This window comes from Schistocerca cancellata, chromosome 10, assembly GCF_023864275.1.
Source record: "Schistocerca cancellata isolate TAMUIC-IGC-003103 chromosome 10, iqSchCanc2.1, whole genome shotgun sequence".
Taxonomy (NCBI): Eukaryota; Metazoa; Arthropoda; class Insecta; order Orthoptera; family Acrididae; genus Schistocerca; species Schistocerca cancellata.
This window is the reverse complement of record NC_064635.1, coordinates 30,917,754-30,942,401: the sequence shown is the minus strand read 5'-3', so window position 1 is coordinate 30,942,401 and position 24,648 is coordinate 30,917,754. Positions and strand designations below refer to the sequence as shown.

At 41.1% G+C, this 24,648-nt stretch overlaps 1 protein-coding gene across 3 annotated transcripts in view; it reads right to left on the bottom strand.

Moving 5' to 3' along the window:
* The window catches only part of LOC126106337 (tubulin-specific chaperone cofactor E-like protein), a 69,672-nt gene that overhangs the window by 32,351 nt on the left and 12,673 nt on the right, over window positions 1–24,648 (bottom strand). For all 3 annotated transcript variants that reach the window (XM_049912585.1, XM_049912586.1, XM_049912587.1), the window contains 4 exons: window positions 15,617–15,987; window positions 6,712–6,926; window positions 4,388–4,548; window positions 2,757–2,835 (listed from right to left, as the gene is read on the bottom strand). In XM_049912585.1, coding sequence (XP_049768542.1) covers window positions 2,757–2,835; window positions 4,388–4,548; window positions 6,712–6,926; window positions 15,617–15,987 — 826 coding nt within the window. The remainder of the gene's footprint in view (window positions 1–2,756; window positions 2,836–4,387; window positions 4,549–6,711; window positions 6,927–15,616; window positions 15,988–24,648) is intronic.

Here is a 24,648-nt window from a genome sequence, read left to right as displayed (position 1 = left end):
ATGGAGAGAAGTCTTCCGAAGTAAGAGTAATTTCAGGTGTGCCGCAGGGGAGTGTCATAGGACCGTTGCTATTCACAATATACATAAATGACCTGGTGGATGACATCGGAAGTTCACTGAGGCTTTTTGCAGATGATGCTGTGGTGTATCAAGAGGTTGTAACAATGGAAAATTGTACTGAAATGCAGGAGGATGTGCAGCGAATTGACGCATGGTGCAGGGAATGGCAACTGAATCTCAATGTAGACAAGTGTAATGTGCTGCAAATACACAGAAAGATAGATCCTTTATCATTTAGCTACAAAATAGCAGGCCAGCAACTGGAAGCAGTTAATACCATAAATTATCTGGGAGTACGCATTAGGAGTGATTTAAAATGGAATGATCATATAATGTTGATTGTCGGTAAAGCAGATGCCAGACTGAGATTCATTGGAAGAATCCTAAGGAAATGCAATCCGAAAACAAAGGAAGTAGGTTACAGTACGCTTGTTCGCCCACTGCTTGAATACTGCTCAGCAGTGTGGGATCCGTACCAGATAGGGTTGATACAAGACATAGAGAAGATCCAACGGAGAGCAGCGCGCTTCGTTACAGGATCATTTAGTAATCGCGAAAGCGTTACGGAGATGATAGATAAACTCCAGTGGAAGACTCTGCAGGAGAGACGCTCAGTAGCTCGGTACGGGCTTTTGTCAAAGTTTCGAGAACATACCTTCACCGAAGAGTCAAGCAGTATATTGCTCCCTCCTACGTATATCTCGCGAAGAGACCATGAGGATAAAATCAGAGAGATCAGAGCCCACACAGAGGCATACCGACAATCCTTCTTTCCACGAACAATACGAGACTGGAATAGAAGGGAGAACCGATAGAGGTATTGAAGGTACCCTCCGCCACACACCGTCAGGTGTGTAGATGTAGAATGAATGAACACTTTACTTTGGCTGTGTTTATTTTGACCTTTTCTTCGTTTCACAACTAATACCAATTTTTTAAGTTGTTATCACATGTTTAGTTCGAAAAAAAGGGCTGTATTTATGGAAATGGCAGCATATTCACATAATTTGCTTCCATTTGTTTTGTTTTACAGGATTCATTGCTCTTCAACAACTATCTGGCAAACAATCAAGATCAGTGAAAATTTTAAACCAAAACAAAGCACATTATGTGAATATAATGCCATTTCCATAAGTGTGGACTTTTCTCAAGCTAAACATTAGATATAGTAATTTATTCTACATAAATAAATGGAAATTTTTTGGGTCTGCTCCCATAACTTTAGAGGAACAATAAAAAAGTGCTGTATATCTCTATTATTAGCACTGAAAAATACTACTGGCACAAATGAAAGTATTCTACTCTTCTGAAAGGAATTCCTTAATACCATAAAAACATGTATTGGTAAGAAACTCCTTCAAGGCCATTTCAATGCAGCTTCCACTTGCACTTTTTAAATTCTTTCGAAATTTGTTATAAAATTATAACAGAGCCTGATGTTTGCACATTTTGTGTTATGCCTTTTCAGATGATAATCAGTCTCTCCTAGTACTATACAAGTGTGCATCTCTAGAGTATTTTGGTATTTTAAAATTAATTAATCAGTTTTATAACCATGTACTGACAGCAATTTTAGTAAAGTTTTACTTTTGAACATCTCTTCACATAACTCGTTACAGCCAAGCTTGCACAGAAGCCTTACAGCCTCTTCTGATGGCTATTGGCCTATTTGTATGCCTGGCAGCAGCGTATCCCATGCTTCAATTCCAAATGTGAGGTATGGATGTACTCATTTGCTCATAATTTAGCATTTGCCACAATGCTCTCATTTTGTAAATTGATTTTCTTAATTTTTGGCATAAATGATCACTGTGATGCCTATCTGACATCATTAGGGCATTTGCATCATGCAGTTTTATTTCTGTACCATCATCAGACAACATTCCATTGTACTCCATAAGATTTTTGGTGTATTTGAAAGTCCATTACACTTTATTTACTGGAATTTAAGCTTGAGCAATTGTTTTGTTGGTAATTTTTTAAGTCAAGTAAGCCCCAGAACAATTCAGGGCCAGATCATTCTCATTGGGTATCCACTTAATGACTGCTGTATCATCTGAATAGTTAAGTACCTTGCTATTGTGCACTGCAGGTAGAACAATAAAGGCCCCAGAACTGACCCTTGAGGCACACCACACTTGACTACAGCTGGAATGGAGCTGCAGTTCTTCATGATGTGACTCACTTTATGTGTAACTTGTATAACCTGGTATTGGCCTTGTAAGTTTGATAGCATAAGTTTCAGTTTATAAAATAATAGCTCATGAGACACTGTGCCAAGTGCACATGACAAATCTAGGAACATACATGCCATGGCATAAAAAGTCTAACTTATACTGTCAAGTGGAAAGAAATCCACATTTCATAAAATTATGGTTGTAGTGCCTACTATGAGAAATATGTATGACAAGCACTAAAGATGTGTTACTGGTCAGTTCAATCAATGAGAGAATGTTACAGAAATGATCGGTGAACATTAAAAGGGGCTCCTTGGAGGGCAGAAGACACATTTTGATGAATTTTAGAGACCCAGCATTTGTGCAATTCAGACCCAATACAAAACATCTCTTTCCATTAACATTTTAAGGAAGCATACAGTTTATGGCCCAGATAACAAATGAGGTAGAGTGCTCCGTCCACTTCACATTTTACAACAGGGAAGCACCATAAAGGAATAGATTTTTTCCAGTTCTTACCTTAACTTTTTTCTCTGGACTGAGATCAATTTGGACAAGAGGGTCAAGTTTCCCATGGACTGCTACTAAGTCATTGTACCTGGAAGAAACAGAAGGGCAATTAATTACATTTAATTAACAATAAATTTTTGAACAACAAAAAATTAAATGTACTGTAACAGAGATGATTATCACAAGATTGCTAGAGTGGGTTCATCTGTTTCTGTTCTGAAGTCAACAGTCTCAATTAGCAAAGTTTCTTGGAAAGGTCAAAGTAATTATTGTTGAGGTAACTCAAAAGATTTACAAATGCTGAAAAGGAGAAACAGCTTAAGGGCCTAAGGCAATGCTGTATGATGAGTGAAACAGACATTATCAAGGTGTGGAGCTGCTATAAAAACAAATTCAAAATGACAGACTCTTAATTATTAGTTGGGGGTCAACTCTTGCAGTGAGTTTGTCCTGAAGCCCCCCCCCCCCCCTCCTCCCTCAAACACACTGAATAAATTTCTTCATTCTTTGTGAGTTTTGTTTGTAGTCTTCTGTCCATGAGAGAATGCATCTTGTTTTTGGTTGTTTGTCTCATTTTATTCCACTTGCCACTATTTATAAATGAAAATTTTTTTAATGAATGGTATTCTTGTAATTGGATCCATATTAACTCCTGAAATGGTTTTTTTTTCCCAACTGAACCAATTTTCACTATGATATTTCTTAGGTTCTTAAATTTTCCTGTTTTGCTAATGTCTCCGTATTGTGTCTCGAATTCTGAAGGGGCAGTACTAACATTAGCCACCACTTCTCTTTACCGAAAGAATATCCGTTTGATCTGCGATTTTCTTTACCAGTGTCATTTAGAGCACTTCACTGTTTCTATGACATTTGACAGGATGGTGATGTTATTGGCACAGGACAGTCTACGATGATCCATTTAAATTTGGTTTACATTCTCGGAGGGATGTGGCTGTCTTAATTCTGATTTCCAGGTATGGATGAACTTTTTGAGAATACAACTGAGGAGAAATGAAGGCAGACAATGTCTTAATATTTTACCTGTAGTTTTAATGGAGCATCTTTGATGTTTTATTTCTGTTTTGAAATCTAAGGAATGTATGAGACACCCTAGGAATTTCACCTTGAATTTTGTATGTCAACGTGGCTCTAATTATGACCAGCATTTTGCTGGCAACCCTCAATTCATTATGGATATTTAACATGATCTCACAGTCTGTTGAGCTGAACACTTTCTTACAGTTTGCTCTAAATTGAGTCAAATCAAAATTGTCACAGAAGAGATCACATACACAATTCACATAACAACATAAGACTTAAATACTGCAAATGCTATTTGAATAAATTGTTCAGTTTATGTTTGAAAATCTGAGGTCATTATTAAACAGTCTCACTTTTTCCTGCAGAAAAGCGAACCTGCATAATAGTGTTTCTGCACAATAGTTAAGGAAATTTTATCCAACAGTATATTATTTCCTGCTGAGGTTCACTGAGTGAATGCTGTAGTTCCCTTTGGAATGAGTCCACATAATCAACTTTAAATCTTACATGTAAATATATGTGCCCGGATGGCAACTTGACACTTCTGAGGTGTTTGGGAGAGATTACTTTATGACAGTAGTTGCTGATACAACATGTACCGTTCAGGTCTGTCTGCTTCGGGCTTGTCCATGTAGTAACGGATGAATGCCCGTTCAGAGTCTTCTCTCTCCTCATAGCTGATGACTCCTCCACCATTCAGCGTCTGGACATTTGGTAACCGCGCGATGAGCAGCTGCCGCCGCTCATGTTCTGTGTAGTCCTGTAAATTATAGCATTTTTAAGAATTATTAATTCTGTCAGTTAATGAGAAAAATTTCATCACAATAGGCAATTTACAATGGCAAACTCAATTCTTTGGAAATATCCACTACATGTAAGTAACAGACTTTGTACTAGAGCCTTAGCTGTTCCTGTGCAAAAAGACCCAACTGCTAAACACTGCAGTTTGTTTAGTCTTATTCACTAGTGATATATCTGCCTTAATTGAAAATCGTGCCTCACGAAAAATTCCAGGCAGTATGAATAAGCTTTAGAAAAGCTTGAAACATGGTTTCTTCTAGACTGACTATAACTGAGGGTCTCTCAGACCCACATGAAGCAGTGTAGAAATAAATCTTCATTGCTCTGTTTAAAACCAGGAACAAGTTAGTGAGATTCCACGTATCATATGCAGTAACTGGTTTAATGAAGCACCTCGCTTTTTATGTTTGTTAAGCTTATGGCAATTTTCATGTTTACACTTGCATACTATGAAAATATGCAGTTTAATTGTGCAGTCTGTAACAGATCCCTCCCAAGCATGTCTTTTAGTACATATTCTGCAAAAGTGTCAGGAAATGTGACATTGATGGATAAAAAAGTTACCTTAAAACAGCCTGAAGATGGGTGCACTGTTGTCAAACAAGGAATTTGTGAACTGAAACCAACAAGCTTTGAAAAACACGAAAAAACACCGAGACAAACTGGGTTGCATCTTTGAAGTGGGCTGCCAACCTTATTGGCACATATCCAGGCAAATCTTGTGTTCACAGCTCTAGGTTCTTGTTTCAATCCTTTCATGATAATAATAAACTATATAAATGCTGACATGTTAAAGAGATATATGCACACGTGGAATGACAGGTCACTGCAGTTTAGATGTCCTTAAGAGATACAAATAAATTCCTTCTGTGTACTGAAAAATGGAAAATCAATTTTTCCTAACAGCAGGAAATGTCTACCCTGTCAAATTTTTGCAGGCCACATATCATTATAATCCACTATTTACTACCATGTCCGTCGCTCGTGGTCTTGTGGTAGAATTCTTGCTTCCCGAGCACAGCGTCCCAGGTTCGATTCCCAGTGGGGTCAGGGATTTTCAACTGCCCTGAGATGACTGGGTGTTTTTGTGACATCTTCATCATCATTATTCATCCCCATTATGGTTGGGGGAAGGCAATGGCAAACCACCTCCATTAGGACCATGCCTAGTACAGTGGTGCAAGTCTCCCACATCATTCCCCTACGTGCTGTCAAGAAGCATGGGACTTCATTTCCATTTACTATTGTGGTGCTGAAGGCAATTTGGTTTCCATGTCCAATACAGACTCCGAGTGGCTATTTTTTCACCGTAACAGAGCTTAGAGAGAACAGTTGCATAATCTTTCTGAAGAGAACTACTTAGTTTTGACAATATTTTTTTGGGGGGTGGGGGTGGGGGCGGTAGGGGCGGGGTGGGGGGGAGGATTTAACAATGTTTAGATATAAGCTACTTTTCCTATAATCAATTACATTTAAAAGGTTTAACAAAAATATTTATTTTTTCAAATAACCTAAGGCTAAACAATATCCAAACAGGCCTTGGAAGGACTAACATTACCAACCGACAGCCGTGTCATCTGCAGCCGATAGGTACCATTACAGATTTTACAGAAGTTCTCATTTCTGGAGCCACTACTTCTTAGTCATGTAATTCCTCAACTGACCTCACGTGAGCTGAATGGATCTTGCTTGCCAACAGCACTTGGCAGACCCAGACCATCACCCATCCAAGTGCTAGCCATGTCTGACAATGCTTACATTGCTGATCTGACAGGAACCAGTGTTACCACATCAGCAAGGTCATTGGCTCTTTTTTCCAATAATGGGTATAAATGTGATGTATTATTTTAATAAATATAATGTAATTGATAATTATATTTCCAGTTTCAACATAACACTGAAAAATAAGTCACCAGGAAATAACATCAAAATTGGCAATAAAAGATTTTTTCTTATCTCTGACCAATAAGAAAACTCGTGAGCAACAAATAAGAAAATGAGATACCCTTTAACAGATGTAGGCAAACAAAACTTGGCACGAAGACAGAATTCTGAATACAAAAAGGAGCAAAAATGGAATAACAAATCTCAGAATTTCATTTGACAGCAGTAGCACAATTACCTCGAACAGTGGACAGCCAGAGATGCGGAGGGACTGAAGCTGGGGGAACCGGCTGACCCGGTCAATGTCTCGCCACGAGCGAAGGTGTGTGCCTGTCAGGTTGAGGAAGCGCAGCTGCCGGAAAAAGGTGTGTGGCTGTTCACCCACTCCAACTTTGCTGCCACACGATTCGCATTCACTCTCCTCTGACGAGCCGCTGTCTGAGCCGAAGTTTGCTGCAGGCACAGACATTGCAGTGAAAAATTCTGTGACAAATTCTCAAGATTCTCTAGTTAACAAATTACATGCATGATTATTTAATACAGAACTATAGGCAACTGCTGGCTGACACACAGACACACACAACAGCACGGAGACTTTCCTAGACTTTAAGCTAATGATAGTTTTCTAGTGTAAGTAGAGACACACACACACACACACACACACACACACACACACACACACACACACACACACACACAATTACTCTCCCCCTTCACCCCCCCCCCCCTTGCAATCCCCGATTTTTTCCACATCAGCACAATTAAAACTGTTGAAACATTACAAAAATCAAAGGTTTCTCCTTAAAAAGTATACCAGTTTTTGCCAAATTTGACCAATTTCCTTTAACTTCATGGTAGGCATGTGTTAACCATTTAAACAATGACTGATAAATCTGTTATTCTTCTGTTAGCTACATTAATCATCTCATGACCACACACAAAATTCTCACATCAGTGCACCAAATTTGCAGAACTCTACAACATGCCACAAATCATACATATATCTTAATAAAAACCTGGAAATTTGGCAGATACTGCAACTTATGACAGACAAAGCAAGAGAAGTTCAGAAGTATACTCTAATGATACTTACTGAGAGAAAGAGAAAAGTTTTAGAGTTGTGAATTTGTTATTGGGGAATAGCTCCCTCTCTTACATCCCTACACAATATCCCTACCTTAAGTGTAAGAGAACCATCATTGTCCTTATGATAATGATGATGATGATAATGTCCTTGAAGAACAAGGGTTAGATCCAAAAACCCTTAACCTCATCAAGGGACCACTGACCGATACTACCTCCAAGGTGAAATTCATGGGTGAAATATTCGAGTCCTTCCTGATCAAAACTGGCATCTGACAAGGTTGTGGTCTGTCTTCTCTCCTATTCAACCTCATACTGGACAAGGTCATCTGCGAATGGGAAAAGGTATTGAAGAATAAAAACTACTGGAAACCTTTACAGGTGGGGTGAGTCAAGGACGACATAAGAATTTTATGTTTAGCTTTTGCTGCCGATTTTGCCTTATTAGTAGATGATGAGGTAACAGCAACTGAACAGGTCAAAACCCTTAAAGAATGTGCAGAGAAAGTTTGTCTGCAAATATCTTTCCTAAATTCTGAGTTCACCACCACAAAAACCAACACCCAAAACTTGACAACAAAACACGGTCATATCAATAGAGTCCCATATTTTAAATACTTAGATGAAGTCCTTGAACCTATGGGGCGAGAGAAAGTAGCACAAAACATTCGCCTCCAAAAACTAAAGTGAGCCTATGGAAGAACCTGCAAGGTGTACAATAAAAAATGCTTGCCCAAAAAACTATAAAATCAGGCACTATAATACAGTATTAAAAAGCCTGAAGTCCTGTATGCCAGTGAAACACTGACAGTCCACATAAAAGGTGACCTAGAAAACTTATTAAATGAAGAACGTAAAATCATCAGAAAGATACTAGGGCCAAAGAAAACAGAAGAGGGCTACAGACTACGATCTCGCCAAACAACTGAGAAATTGTCCAATCTTACAGAAGACATTAGAAAAAGATGTTTAAAATTTTATGGGCACGTCTCTAGGTTTCCGAAAACAAGACTTATGCACAAAATTCTTAAATAAATATAAGGACTTAAAACTATACCCTGGATACAAGAGGTCAAAAATCTCAGATAAATTATTCAGATATTTTGAACAGAAAGGTATTTAAGCAGAAAGTTGACAGATGGGAAGCTAAGTCAGAATGGATCTCTAAAGAAAGCAGGAACAAAATGGAAAGACGGAAGGAAGAGAGCCCATGCAGAAAAAATGAGAGCAGTGTGGAAAAGGAAGAGGAATCTAGAAGCTTTGCGTGATCCAACAGCATCTAATCACACAATAATAATAATAATAATAATAATAATAATAATAATAATAACTGTGGAGGCCCGGGACAAGAATAGGCCGCTGGTATGTTCTGCCAGTCGTAAAAGGCGACGAAAAGAACAAACCACTAATAGGGCTAACCCCCTTTTTAGTGTGATTAGTTGGTTCAGGACAGAACTAATGAAGCCTCTGACAAGTGCTGTCATGGTTGGGGATGACACTTGAACCCTATGCCCGTCCATAATGGTAACGACACTGCTAGCCACACAGAAAATGATTTAAATCCAAATAGAGGTGTTTTGCAGGATATGCTTCCTGCAACCACTCTAGAAGGAAAACAAAGACAGAGGATGAGATGGTCAGATGAAGTTAACCGACACCTCATGTTCTGTTATTACCAAGCAACAAACTTAGGAACCAACACAACTGGATACAGATCACAAGTATACACAACATTTATTACCAGATACCCAGAATTAAAATTTTTAACAGAACAACGACTAGCTGATCAGATTCGTGTAATAATCAAAAATAACGGGATACCCCAGTCAGAATTAGAAAACGTCAAACAACAAGTACAACAAATACTGGAACAAAATAATGTGCAATCAGAAGAAGAAAATACAGTAATGGACTCAAACATCCTAGAGCAAACAAACAAAGAACAACACACATCAATTAAACCATCAGAGGAAAACTAAATCTTAAGACAGCCACCAGAACAAGCACAAATAGAACACGAAGTGATACACATGTTAGATATAGAAGAAAAATTTCAGTTGACATATATAGAATACAAAGACACAAATACAGACATTAGACCATTCTTGCATAGACCGCCAAATAACCCACAAGTCGAAACAACAACAACAACTATCAACACAATCATACACAACAAAATAAATGAAAACAACTATGGAAGAGTTACAACTACTGGTTTACATAGGAGCACTCACTACACTAAATATACACACTAGGCAGAGATTAGAACCAACCAACACACAAAACCAGCATGGCAACACAGGCTACAGATCAGAATAGAAAAACTGAGAAAATACATCGGACAGCTAACACAATTTATAAAAAATGAAATATCAGACAAAAAACGAAAAAGGTTAGGTAAAACCTCACAACAAGAAGCGATAGAGCAATTAGATGAAAAGAAGCAGAAATTACAAGCATTGGCCAAATGAATTAGAAGATACAAAAAAAGGGAAAATAGAAGGAAACAAAACCAAACATTCAACACAAACCAAAAGAAATTTTACCAGACAATAGATAACACACACATTAAAATAGACAATCCACCAAGCATACCAGACATGGAACACTTCTGGAGCAATATATGGTCAAACCCAGTACAACATTACAGGCATGCACGGTGGATACAAGCAGAAACAGACACATACAAGATGATACCATGGATGCCTGAAGTGATAATTTTGCAACATGAAGTCACCCAAGCAATTAATTCTACTCACAACTGGAAACCCCTGGAAAAGATAAAATATCAAATTTCTGGCTAAAGAAGTGCACCTCAACACATTCACATCTAACTAAATTATTTAACAGTTACATTGCAGACCCAGACACATTCCCTGATACGCTTACACATGGAATAACTTATCTGAAACCTAAAGATCAAGCAGACACAGCAAACCCAGCTAAGTATCGCCCCATAACATGCCTACCAACAATATACAAAATATTAACTTCAGTAATCACACAGAAATTAATGACACATACAACACAGAACAAAATTATAAATGAAGAACAAAAAGGCTGTTGCAAAGGAGCACGAGGATGTAAAGAGCAACTGATAATAGATGCAGAGATGACATATCAAGCTAAAACTAAACAAAGGTCGCTACACTATGCATACATTGATTACCAAAAAGCTTTTGATAGTGTACCCCACTCATGGTTACTACAAATATTGGATATATACAAAGCAGATCCTAAATTGACACAGTTCCTAAACACAGTAATGAAAAATTGGAAAACCACACTTAATATCCAAACAAATTCAAATAATGTCATATCACAGTCAATACAGATTGAGCATGGAATATACCAAGGAGACTCATTAAGTCCTTTCTGGTTCTGCCTTGCTCTGAACCCACTATCCAACATGCTAAATAATACAAATTATGGATACAATATTACTGGAACATACCAACACAAAATCACACATTTGCTATACATGGATGATCTAAAACTACTTGCAGCAACAAATCAACAAGTCAACCAATTACTAAAGGTAACAGAAGTATTCAGCAATGATATAAATATGGCTTTTGGAACAGACAAATTTAAGAAAAATAGCATAGTCAAGGGAAAACACACTAAACAAGAAGATTACATATTGGATAACCACAGCGACTGCATAGAAGTCATGGAAAAAACAGATGCCTATAAATATCTAGGATACAGACAAAAAATAGGAATAGATAATACAAATATTAAAGAAGAACTAAAAGAAAAATATAGACAAAGACTAACAAAAATACTGAAAACAGAATTGACAGCAAGAAACAAGGCAAAAGCTATAAATACTTATGCCATACCAATATCGACCTACTCATTTGGGGTAGTGAAATGGAGTAACACAGACCTAGAAGCACTCAATACACTTACACGATCACAATGCCACAAATATAGAATACATCACATACATTCAGCAACAGAAAGATTCACATTAAGCAGAAAGGAAGGAGGAAGAGGAGTTATCGACATAAAAAAACCTGCATTATGAACAGGTAGACAATTTAAGAAAATTCTTTATGGAACGAGCAGAAACTAGCAAAATACACAAAGCAATCACTCATAAATACATCGGCTACACCATTGCAATTTCATAACCACTTCTACAACCCTTTAGATCACATAACATCAACAGATATGAAGAAAGTAAATTGGAAAAACAAAACACTACATGGCAAGCACCCGTATCATCTAACACAGCCACACATCGATCAAGACGCATCCGACACATGGCTAAGAAAAGGCAATATATACAGTGAGACAGAAGGATTCCTGATTGCAACACAGGATCAAACAATAAACACCAGATATTACAGCAAGCATATTATTAAAGATCCCAATACCACGACAGATAAATGTAGACTTTGCAAACGACAAATAGAAACAGTAGATCACATCACAAGCGGGTGTACAATACTAGCAAATACAGATTACCCCAGAAGACATGACAATGTAGCAAAAATAATACATCAGCAACTTTCCATACAACATAAACTAATAAAACAACACGTTCCCACATACAAGTATGCGCCACAAAATGTACTGGAGAATGATGAATACAAATTATACTGGAACAGAACCATTATAACAGATAAAACAACACCACATAACAAACCTGACATCATACTCACCAATAAAAAGAAACAATTAACACAACTAATCGAAATATCCATACCCAATACCACAAATATACAGAATAAAACAGGAGAAAAAATTGAAAAATACATCCAACTGGCTGAGGAAGTCAAAGACATGTGGCATCAGGATAAAGTTGACATCATACCAATTATACTATCACCTACAGGAGTCACACCACACAACATCCACAAGTACACAACGCAATACAGCTACATCCAAACGTATATATACAACTACAGAAATCTGTAATTATTGATACATGTTCAATTACCCGAAAGTTCCTAAATGCAATGTAACATATACCGAACAGTAAAAAGGAAGTCACACTTGATCAAGGTCCACATTACTTTCCATTTTTGACCAGACATAACATCTGAGAAGAGAAAGAAGAAATAATAATAATAAGGGTGACCTAGAGAAGATCCTCACAGAGGAAAGAAAAATTATCATAAAAATTATTGGACCAGAACTCGCAGATGAAGGACCCAGGCTTCACTCAGAGAAGTTGTACAACCTTGCAGCGGACATCAGAAAAAGGCGACTAAAATTTTATGGCCACATCAGCAGACTCCCACAGACCAGATTCACCAACAGAATACTAAGATACATACAGAGGCTCAAACCCACTACACGTTGGATGGCACAAGTAAAAATTGATCTGGAAAAATCTCAGGTAGATTCAGCAAACCACAGACAAAAGTGTCTATAGACACAAAATACAAAAGTGGGAAGTAATGTCCGAAGACAGTACCTAAAGACCATTGGTGTGGACGATGGAATGTATACAGTACAAAGAGAGAACGTGTATCCAGAAAGGGAAAGGCGGACGGCGACAGATTGGAAGGAAGTGTTTAAGTGGATTGGGTGATAATGGAGAGTATCATGGAGAAGAATCACGAGTCCTCCATGGGCTGGAGTGCCTTCAACAGAGGGGAGATCATATCGGACGGACTGAAAATGAGGGAGAAGAAAGCGGTCATGGGGACGCAGCTTTGTTTCCTGAAGACAAAAGATGACCAGCGAGTAGGATCGTAAGAGGATCGACAATTCATCCCGATGGCTCGAATGCCGCGGATATTCCAGTGGATAATGGACATAGGATGAACAGAAAATGGAGGAATGTGACCAAGGTTGCTGTCAACTCAACGACTGCTCAGAGCTTGCGACCGACAGCATGGAATGGCATTCAGCCGAAGGCAGAAGATCCTGATCCATAGGTTGTTCAGGAGCAGCTCCTGCCACCAGCGATCGGCCGGTTGATCGGCCGCCAGCAGTGCGCCTCGGCGACACAGAAGACGGCCGAGGGCGATTTCCGGCAGGTGGTGCTGTAGATGGGACACGCCTTGGTGGAGAAGGAGATGAACTGGGTTTCTTTGTAGCCTTCTTGGAAATATGATGTTTAGATGAAGGAGGAACCGATCGTTGTGAAGTTGGGGTACGTAAAAAATCTTCACGAGTATGCTCTTTTTTCGAAGTCTTGGTGTCTGACTTTTGGGCTCGGCCCAAGTAGGTATTTTAACTGCTGTCACAGCTAATCCGCACATCAGTAGCAAACAAATTGCGTGAGAATCGGGAATTTCAGAAACGTCGGTGTTGAGAATGCTACATCAACATCGATTGCACCCATACCATATTTCTATGCACCAGGAACTGCATGGCGATGACTTTGAATGTCTTGTACAGTTCTGCCACTGGGCACAAGAGAAATTGACAAGTGGAATATCAGCAATCTCAGCAGGTTAATGTATGGTGCGGCATTATGGGAGGAAGGATAATTGGCCCCCATTTTATCGATGGCAATCTAAATGGTGCAATGTATGCTGATTTCCTAAGTAATGTTCTACCGATGTTACTACAAGATGTTTCACTGCATGACAGAATGGCAATGTACTTCCAACATGATGGATGCCCAGCACAGCTTGCGTGCGGTTGAAGCAGTATTGAATAGCATATTTCATGACAGGTGGATTGGTCGTCGAAGCACCATTCTATGGCCTGCAAGTTCACCGGATTTGACGTCCCCGGATTTCTTTCTGTGGGGAAAGCTGAAGGATATGTGCTATCTTGATCCACTGACAACATGCGTCAGCATATTGTCAATGGATCTGAGAACATTCCGGAAGGTGAACTACTCTCTGTTGAGAGGAATGATGTTACACGTATTGCCAAATGCATTGAGGTTGACGGACATCATTTTGATTATTTATTGGATTAAGGTGGTATTTACAGTATGGGACCCTTACCAGGTTGGATTAATAGAAGAGATAGACATGATCCAGCGAAAAGCAGCGCGATTCGTCATGGGGACATTTAGTCAGCGCGAGAGCGTTACGGAGATGCTGAACAAGCTCCAGTGGTGGACACTTCAAGAAAGGCGTTACGCAATACGGAGAGGTTTATTATCGAAATTACGAGAGAGCACATTCCGGGAAGAGATGGGCAACATATTACTACCGCCCACATGTATCTCGCGTAATGATCACAACGAAAAGATCCGAGAAATTAGAGCAAATACGGAGACTTACAAGCAGTCGTTCTTCCCACGCACAATTCGTGAATGGAACAGGGAAGGGGGGATCAGATAGTGGTACAATAAGTACCCTCCGCCACACACCGTAAGGTGGCTCGCGGAGTATAGATGTAGATGTAGATGTAATAAAACTGTAACAGCATGTGTTCTCAGAAATGATAACTTCACAAAGGTACATGTATCACATTGGAACAACTGAAATAATATGTTCAGACATACCTACGTTCTGTAATATAATTTAAAAAACCTACCTGTTACCAACTGTTCATCTGAAATTGTGAACCATATGTTTGTGACTATTACAGCGCCATGTATCACAAAGTGGAAAAAGTGGTCCTACTAAAACATTCATATTTCTTTACGCTTATTTTGTGAGATATTTGGTCCAGTCACGATCAATGGGCCACTCTGTATATATGAGAATGACCTGTAGGTAGCTTGACATCTATGTTAGGTTGACATACGAGCTGGCAAAGCCAACAAATCCCAACACAAAAATGTGATTGTTATAACTTAGTGATGTGTAACAGAGCCTGAGATATACAATCGTCATTGTAACAATGTACCTGTATGTCTCATTTCCAATTTTCCCAATAATTTTGATGATGTGATTGAATTATAACGTAATACAACAAACTACCAGTTAAATTATTCACAAACCATAGGAAATTATGAATGAGCATTGTGACTGGCTACCGGCAAATGACTCACAATTTGTTGTATTCATCTTCTCTTGTTAATTGTGCAAGTCGTTACCGAGAATGAAATGCAATGAGAAAGCGGCAGGCACAGTAAGTAAGCTTTTACCGGATAATTTAGTCGAGATTAAACTTCGTAACACTTTTACTACCTGTCCCCGTGTCGAGTGACTCTAGTGGGCAGTCTGCCAACACGAGTGATTCGAGCTGCGGGAACGCACGCCCCAGCTTCGCCACTTCCGACCACTGTGTGATGGGGTTCCCCGTGAAGTGGAGCCTCCGGACACCGGTGAACTGGTAGTGTGGCGGCAGGCAGGGCGCATCATCAGTGGGTGCCGGCACGTCGCCACGCAGCACCGCCTGCGGGTCCGGGTGAGGGTGAGGGTGCGAGCTACCGTCCTGCTGCTGCAGTCGGTCTTCTCGGTTGTCGACGCTGGCGCTGCCGTTGCTGCTGCCGACTGGAGAGGTTGCTTCCAGGTCCACGTGGCTGTACTCGTTCAAACTCAGGTGCAGCTCTTCCAAACTACGAGCACACAGAAATGTGCAAAAGACTGGGAAAACAGGTAACATTTATAATGATTTCAAAATTTTCCATATTACATCAACATACAACCAAAATTAAAATTAATGAGGAACAGAAATGGGTATAACGCAATTACTTTCAGTTAATCACGTCATTCATTCACTCGTGAAACACAGTTTGCGCTATTCGTACATGATTTCTTGTGTGAACAGGTAGATTCCAACTTCCAGGATTTCTGAAATGCATTCAACACTGATTACTGAGGTATGATGATATGCAATATGATCACAAATATGGGAATGACTCAATGAATTTTCTGCTAATGTTACCTAGTATGTCACACAGGACAACACATGGTCCACAGAAATGAAAGCAGCTGTGGATATGCCCTTAGAAATCATAATAGGACCGCTACACTTCACAACATACATAAGTGATTTAACACACACTCAGATGACAAAATTTATTGGATACCTCCCAATACTGTATCAGACCACCTTTTGCCAAGCGTAGTGCAGCAACTCAGTATGAGGTGGTCGCAACAAGTCATAGGGAGTCCCCTCAGAAATATTGAGCCGTGCTACCTCTACAGCAGTAAAAAATAGCAAAAGTGTTGACGGTGCAGGATTTTGTGCAAGAACTGACGACTCAATTATGTCCCATAGATGTTCAGTGGGAATCGTGACAGGTGATCTGGGTGGCCACATCATTCGCTCAAACTGTCCAGAATGTTCACAAAATCAATTGTGAATAAATGTGGCCTGGTGATGTTGACCATTGTCATCCATAAGAATTCCATCATTGTTTGACTGCAAATGGTCTCCAAGTAGCTGAACATAACCATCTTCTGTCAATGATTCAATGATCAGTTCAGTTGGAACAGAGACCCAGTCCATTCCACATAAATGCAGCCCAGACCATTATCAAGCCACTACCAGCTTGCACGATGTCTTGTTGACAACTTGGGTCCACGGCTTCATGGAGTCTGCACCAAACTCAAACCCTACCATCAGCTCTCACTAACTTAACATGAGACTCATGTGACCACACCACAGTTTTCCGACTGTGTAGGGTCCAATAAATATGGCCACAAGCCCAGGAGATGTGCTGCAGGCGACATCATGCTATTAGCAAAGGCACTCACATCAGTTGTGTGCTGCCGTAGCTCACGAATGCCAAATTTTGCTGCACTGTCCTAATGGATACGTTTGTCATATGTCCCACACTGATTTCTGCAGTTATTTCACAAAGTGTTGCTTGTCTGTCAGCACTGACACCTCTACACGAACGCCGCTGCTCTCGGTTGTTAAGTGAGGGCTGTTGGCCAATTCTTTGTCTGTGGTGAAAGGCAATGCCTCAATATATTCTTGACACAGTGGCGCTCTGAATATTGTATTCCCTAATGATTTTCCAAAATGGAATGTCCCATGCATCTAGCTCCAATTACCATTCCGAATTCGCAGTCCGTTAACTCCCGTCATGCGGCCATGTGTCGTGCACATATCTTTACACACGAATCGTGTGGGTACAAATGACAGCTCTGCCAATGCACTACCCTTTTATACCTTGTGTGCATATACTACCGCTATGTGTACGTGCATATCACTATCCCATCAATTTTGTCACCTCGGTGTATACACAGTCCAGTCACATTAATGTGACCACCGCCTATGTACGATGTCAATGTGCGGTAATCCATCACAGATGGCAGTACTAGCAATGGACAGTACATAAAGTGTGTCAGAGGGGGTTGGGGGACATGGAAAACAGTACAGTCATTGTCATAATGTGAAAACAGCGATTTATCTGAAGTCCAAAACAGCATTTTCATTGGCTTTCGGTTCAAGGGTAGAAGCAATTCTGAGACAACAACCAGTTTGTATGCTCTTGTGTTCGAAGTATACCACCCACAGGAAATGGCGCTATCCAAAACCTGTGCCAAAGCAGCTGCAGCGCATCGTGGGCCACAGATGAAGGGCAAACTGTGGCTGCGGAAGTGTGTAAAACGGATGTGTCTATCATTAGCAACTGACTGCCCAGATGAACTGAGGGGCTATCATCAGCGTCTCCTCAATGACCGTTCAGCTAGCGTTGATGCATATGGTCCTCTGTAAAAGGCACCTGGTTCGTGCAGCCATGCTAACTGCTATTCATCAGCAATGAAGGCTGGAATTTGCGTACCAATGGCACATCCACTGAGTGGCAGCAGTTGGCCTTTTCAGAAGAATATTGTTTTATGCTCCATTAGACAGATGGCCGATAGCATGTATGGCATGAAACATCTGAAACCAAATACCCCACAACAATTGTCAGAAGGGTGCAGGTCAGAGAAGAGAGCATTCTGGTCTGGGGAATTTTGGTGTGAAATTCCCTGGGTGACTCTGTCATTCTGGGAGGTACAATGGATCAACACAAGTGTGCAACTATCCTTGGGAACCATGTCCACCCATACTTCCAGTTTGTTTTTCCTTGGCACAATTCAACATGTCGCACAGCTCGTCATGTATGTGCATGGTTCAATGAGCACAAGGATGAATTATCGTATTCCCCTGGACACCAAACTCCCCGGATTTAAACCCATGGACTCACATTCGGGAGGACAACGGTTCAATCCTGTGTTTGGCCATCCTGATTTGGGTTTTCCGTGATTCCCTAAATCGTTCCAGGCAAACGTCAGGACGGTTCCTTTGAAAGGGCACGATCTACTTCCTTCCCCGTCCTTCCCTAGTCCGATGAGACCGATGACCTCGCTCTTTGGTCTCTTCTCCCAAACAACCCCAACCCATTTAAACCCAATCGACAATCTGTGGGACCACCTCAATTGGGCCGTTTTTGCCTTGGATCCTCAAACGAGAAATCTAGCACATCTGGCCATGCCACAGCTCCATATCCCTGTCAGTAGCTTCCAAAACCTTGCTGACTCACTCCCTGCAAGCCTTGCAATGGTCTGTGCTGCAGAAGGTCGTTATTCATGCTTTTGGTGGGACGCCACATTAATTTGGCTGGTCAGTGTATGATCATCAGCACTGTCAGACTGTTATAGGCAGTAGAGTATCATTGCTGGATGATACTAAGGAATTGTACAAAGACTGTGAAACTTTCTTCTGGTGTAATAATGTCGTTTGTTTTCCCAGGATATTGTTATGGACAGTAAAGTAACATTGCTGGTCACTCTTAAGGAATTGTACAAAGACTGCAAAACTTTCATTTGTTGTAATAATGACAGTTCTGTTTGAATGTAAATATTAATAAAAATAATACTAATATTTCATTTGGTTTTCACATTGCATTATCGACCTATACCCTCAAATTTAATCTTTTCTACCCTTACTTCATACATTTCATACTTTTCGTGATTTTTCTCATGTGTTAGGGCGTATTTTTGTGAATTTTTTTGGACATAATTCCATGTTATTTAGGTATTTTTACATGTTTCTTTATCCACCAGCACGGATCCTTGCTCCTTCCATCTGTGTCAGTACAGAAAAGTTTCCTTATTCCTGGCTGGAACACAGTCCCACGTGTTGTTCTGCATTGTTGCTTGGTTCATGGAATCCCCCCAAATGGCCTCACCATCAAATTACCCTTGCCTGGCTGCCACCCTTCCTTCCACAAAGACCCCTCTCCTGTTCAGATTCTGCCAATCCTTATCCCTCATGAATTAAGTCCTGCAAAACCATATCAATCAGGCCCAAACCTCCTTGCAATACCTTCTCTCCATCTGTAGAATTCTCCTGCTATGCAATACCAAATTTCTGGATTCCCTAATACACATTTAAACTCTTGCCAACCAGGAACTAGAGCAACAAGCACAACACTGCCTCTAAAAACTCCCCAACCTGATCACTTTCTACTCCTGCCTCAGACTACTACGACCACCACCCCTACACAACAACCTCCAAAACCTCCCCCACGTCCCCTCATAACTGAAACCTTGTCTTGCGGATCTACTACAATTACCCCACGGTCAAAAATTCACTTACTACCACACAGAATCCAAACAGACCCAAAACACAGTCATGAACCTTTCCTCCAAAAGCCTTAGCCCCACAGAAGTGTCTTTTCCACAGGCCTCACCTTTTACCCCACTCCCAAATTCAATCATGCAGGTCTTGTTAAAGACCTCTCTTTCTCCTGTTCCCTACAGTGGAAACACTTTTTTGCCACCAACTCTACCAATCAGGCTCAATCAAAGACCAATGTTGAATCCTGCCTGACTCAGTTCACTCCTCCACCCAATCATGAGCCATCTCTACTGCCCCCTAATCACCCCGTTAACTTTCAGGAATTTCTTAACCTCGAACCTTGCTTCACCGTCATTCCTCACATCCATCTACATGCAAACTAACCTGAAAGAACTGCAATCCACCACCTCAAAACTGACCCTGACCTGCTGACAAAGGCTCCTCCAAAGTTCTACATCTACATGGATACTCTGCAAGTCACCGTATGGTGCTTGGCGGAGGGAACCCTGTAGCATCACTTGTCATTTGTTTTCCTGTTGCACTCGCAGATAGAGCAAGGGAAAGAATGACTGTCTGAATGCCTCTGTATGAACCCTAATTTCTCTTATCTTATATTCATGGTCCTTATGCACAATGTATGTTGACTGCAGAAGAAACATTCAGCAGTCAGCTTCAAATGCCAGTTCTCCAAATTTTTTCAATAGTGTTTGTCGAAATGAATTTCGCCTTACCTCCCGGGATTCGCATTTGAGTTTCCTAAGCATCTCCGTAACACTTACATGTTGTCCGAACCTACCCGTAACAAATCTACCAGCCCGATTCTGAGGGTTTGAACTGGAAGGACTACCTGGCAGAAGGACTCTGACAGCTGTCAGATTCATCCACCTGCAAACTGCTACAGTGACCTCTTTCAGAAATCCAGCAGGATCTCCAGTCTCTGCTCAAATCCTTAGGCCCGTCCCACAACCTCTCCCCGGAGTCCATCTCTCCACTCACCTCTACCCTCCCTACACTCCTACCTTCTACATGCTTCCTAAAGCCCATAAACCCAGTGACCCAGGATGCCTCATTGTGCCTGGTTACTGTGCCCTCACTCAGAGCACCTTTGCTCTCATAGAGCCTGTAACCCACCCTCCTATATAAAAGACACCAACCATTTCCTTCTCTGACTCTCCACAGTTCCTGTTCCTTTAACATATGGTGCCCTGCTAATTATTACTGATGCCACCTACCTTTACACTGGAAGAGCAGCTGAACGGAATGGACAGTATCTTGAAAGGAGGATATAAGATGAACATCAACAAAAGCAAAACGAGGATAATGGAATGTCGTCGAATTAAATCGGTTGATGCTGAGGGTATTAGATTAGGAAATGAGACACTTAAAGTAGTAAATGAGTTCTGCTATTTAGGGAGCGAAATAACTAATGATGGTCGCAGTAGAGAGGATATAAAATGTACACTGGCAATGGCAAGGAAAGCGTTTCTGAAGAAGAGAAATTTGTTAACATCGAGTATAGATTTAAGTGTCATGAAGTATTTTCTGAAAGTATTTGTATGGAGTGTAGCCATGTATGGAAGTGAAGCGTGGACGATAAATGGTTTAGACAAGAAGAGAATAGAAGCTTTCGAAATGTGGTGCTACAGAAGGATGCTGAAGATTAGATGGGTAGACAACATAACTAATGAGGAGGTATTGAATAGAATTGGGGAGAAGAGAAATTTGTGGCACAACTTGTGTAGAAGGAGGGATTGATTGGTGAGACATATTCTGAGGCATCAAGGGATCACCAATTTAGTATTGGAGGGCAGAGCGGAGGGTAAAAATCGTAGAGGGAGACCAAGAGATGAATACACTAAACAGATTCAGAAGGATGTAGGTTGCAGTAGGTACTGGGAGATGAAGCTTGCACAGGATAGAGTATCATGGAGAGCTGTATCAAGCCAGTTTCTGCACTGAAGACCACAACAACAACAACAACAACAACAACAACAACCTTTACACTGACATCCCTAATGCCCATGGCCTTGTTGCTATTCAACACTACCTTTCCCAATGAACAATGGATTCCAAACCAACAACCTCCTTCCTAGTCACCATAACCAACTATACCTTCACTCACAATTACTTCTCCTTTGAAGGCATTAACTATAAACAAATCTGGGGTACAGCTAAGGGCACCTGCGTGGCACCATTCTGTGCCAACCTATTTGTGGGCCACCGACAGAATTCCTTCCTAAATATCCAGAAACCCAAACCCCTCACCCGGTTCAGATTCACCGATAACATGTTCGTGATCTGGATCGAGGCTGAGGATACCCTACCCACATTCCTCCAGAACCTCAGCACCTTCTCACCTGGTCCTACTCAACCCAGTAAGCCATTTCCCTCGATGTTTACCTCCACCTCTATGGCGGCTACATCAATACCTTTCTCCATATCAAACCTACCAACCACCAGTAATACCTCCACTTCGACAGCTGCCACCCGTTCCACACCACGAAGTCCCTTCCATACAGCCTAGCCACCTCTGGCCGTTGTATCTGTACTTATGAGCAGCCCTCTCGAAATATACCGAGGGTCTCACTGAGGCCTTCACAGACTGTAATTACCCTCCCAACCTTCTACACTAGGGCAACGGAATTACATTCTCCGTCGGTTTCGACTACCTCTCATCGTACCCTGAAACGAGAAATGTCCTACCCACTCTCCTTCCCACCACTCCCACATTGGTATCCTGCCGCCCACCGAAGCTACACAATATCCTCATCTGTTCCTACACATCCCCTGTTCCCAATCCCTTGCCTCATGGCTCTTATCCCTGTAATAGACCTAGATGCAAGACTTCTTCCACCACCATCACCTACTCCAGTCCTGTGACAAACATCACCTATCCCATCAAAGACAGGGCAAACTGTGAAACCAGTCATGTGATCTATAAGCTAAGCTGCAATCACTGTGCTGCATTCTACGTGGGCATGACAACAAACAAGCTGTTTGTCCGCACAAATGGCTGCAGACATACTGTAGCCAAAAAACAACTGGACCAACCCATTGCTAAGCACGTCGCCCACCACAACATTGTTCATTTCAAAGGCTGATTCACAGCCTGTGCTATCTGGATCCTTCCCACCAGCTTTTCTGAATTGAGCAGGTGGGAATTCTCCCTGCAATATATCCTACATTCCTGTATCCCTCCTGGCCTCAACCTTTGTTAGCCATTGTCCTGACCCATCTAGCCCCTTCCCTGTTTCCATTCCAGCACTACACAAGCCCAGTATTCCATCAACGCACCCAATGTTTTTACTTCTCACCTTTTCTGCTACACTCCTGTCCCCCCCTGTCTGTCTTCCCGTGCCCCTGCCTCCCGTCTAACCTCTCTACTTCATCTAGCTGCCTTACCTTCTCTCCACCTCATCCTTGCACGCACTCCTGCATCAGCACTGGCCGAAAGCTTACTGTGTGATAGTCTTTTTGTTGTGGCTATCTGCGACTTGGCATCTCCGCTATACGGTGAGCAGCAACTATCCTTTTCATAATATTGTTACAAAGAACAGCTTATAACAGCAGTTTGTACAGCCCGGCCCACCTAGTGCATGACTCGGCATTCATTCACAGACATCAATTTTAAGCACCTAAAGCCTGGTTTACAATGGAGTAAATGGAAGCAAACACATGCGAATGAGCATTTGCAAAAAATTCACTACTATTTCCTTGTATACACATAGAGTCGTTTATACTAGAGGGAACGGAAGAGAATGTGAGGTAGCGAACATTGCCTATGAACGCTGTGTCATTAGTTTTTGGTATTTGTGGGTAATATTCGGCATACAGGGTACAACTATCTTGCATGGCGGGCGGACTGTTCTTGACTGAGTATGCAAAATGGCACAGGCAAGGAAGAATTTAAGTGTCTCAATTTGTATGGAGGCACGACATGCTTTGAGATCATGCACTTTACACGGAATTGCATCTGCATCTCTCCTTAGTGCTGGTATAAAACTTTCATTGTGTGTCGGATGCTGTTTTTACCTAGCTTCTCATTAGCATTGACAGAAAAGTTATAAAAAGAATGCTAATTACCGACGTCAAGCATCATCTCAAGAGCTAGCAGTTCCACAACATATGTACAGTCTAATGGTTACATTCTTTTCTTTTCTCAAACAAAAATGGTCTAGTGGTAAACCACACGCTTCGTGATCCAAAGAGTGCGGGATCAAATCCTGTTCAGATCACAACTTTTCACTGTGATTTTTAACTGTGCATTCACTTCTCACATATGTTGGAGTGGTCACGAAAGACGTGTAGTTCGGATTCCACATTAAACTGCAGGTTCTATTTCCTGATTAGGTAACTGGGAAAGGTTAGGGATATGTAAGTAGCTCCGTTGGTGTCCAGTTGTAAGACCTGCAAGAGGTGTACCGCGTACACCAGACAGAATTCTCTTTCACTCTGGCAGGGCATTGTAGGGTTAATGCCAATAGCAAAGAAGATGACGCTCAGGACAGAACCCTGAGGCATACTGGTTTCCTGGATAAAGGTGTCCAACAAGGCAGAACTAAGATGCACCTTGAAAACTAGGTCTTTTAAAAATTCCTGAAGAAAACAGGGCAGGCGGCCACGGAAGCCCCAGGTGTACAGAGTACGGTGGATACCAGTTCTCAAGCAGGTGTAATAGGCCTTCTCCAAATCAAAA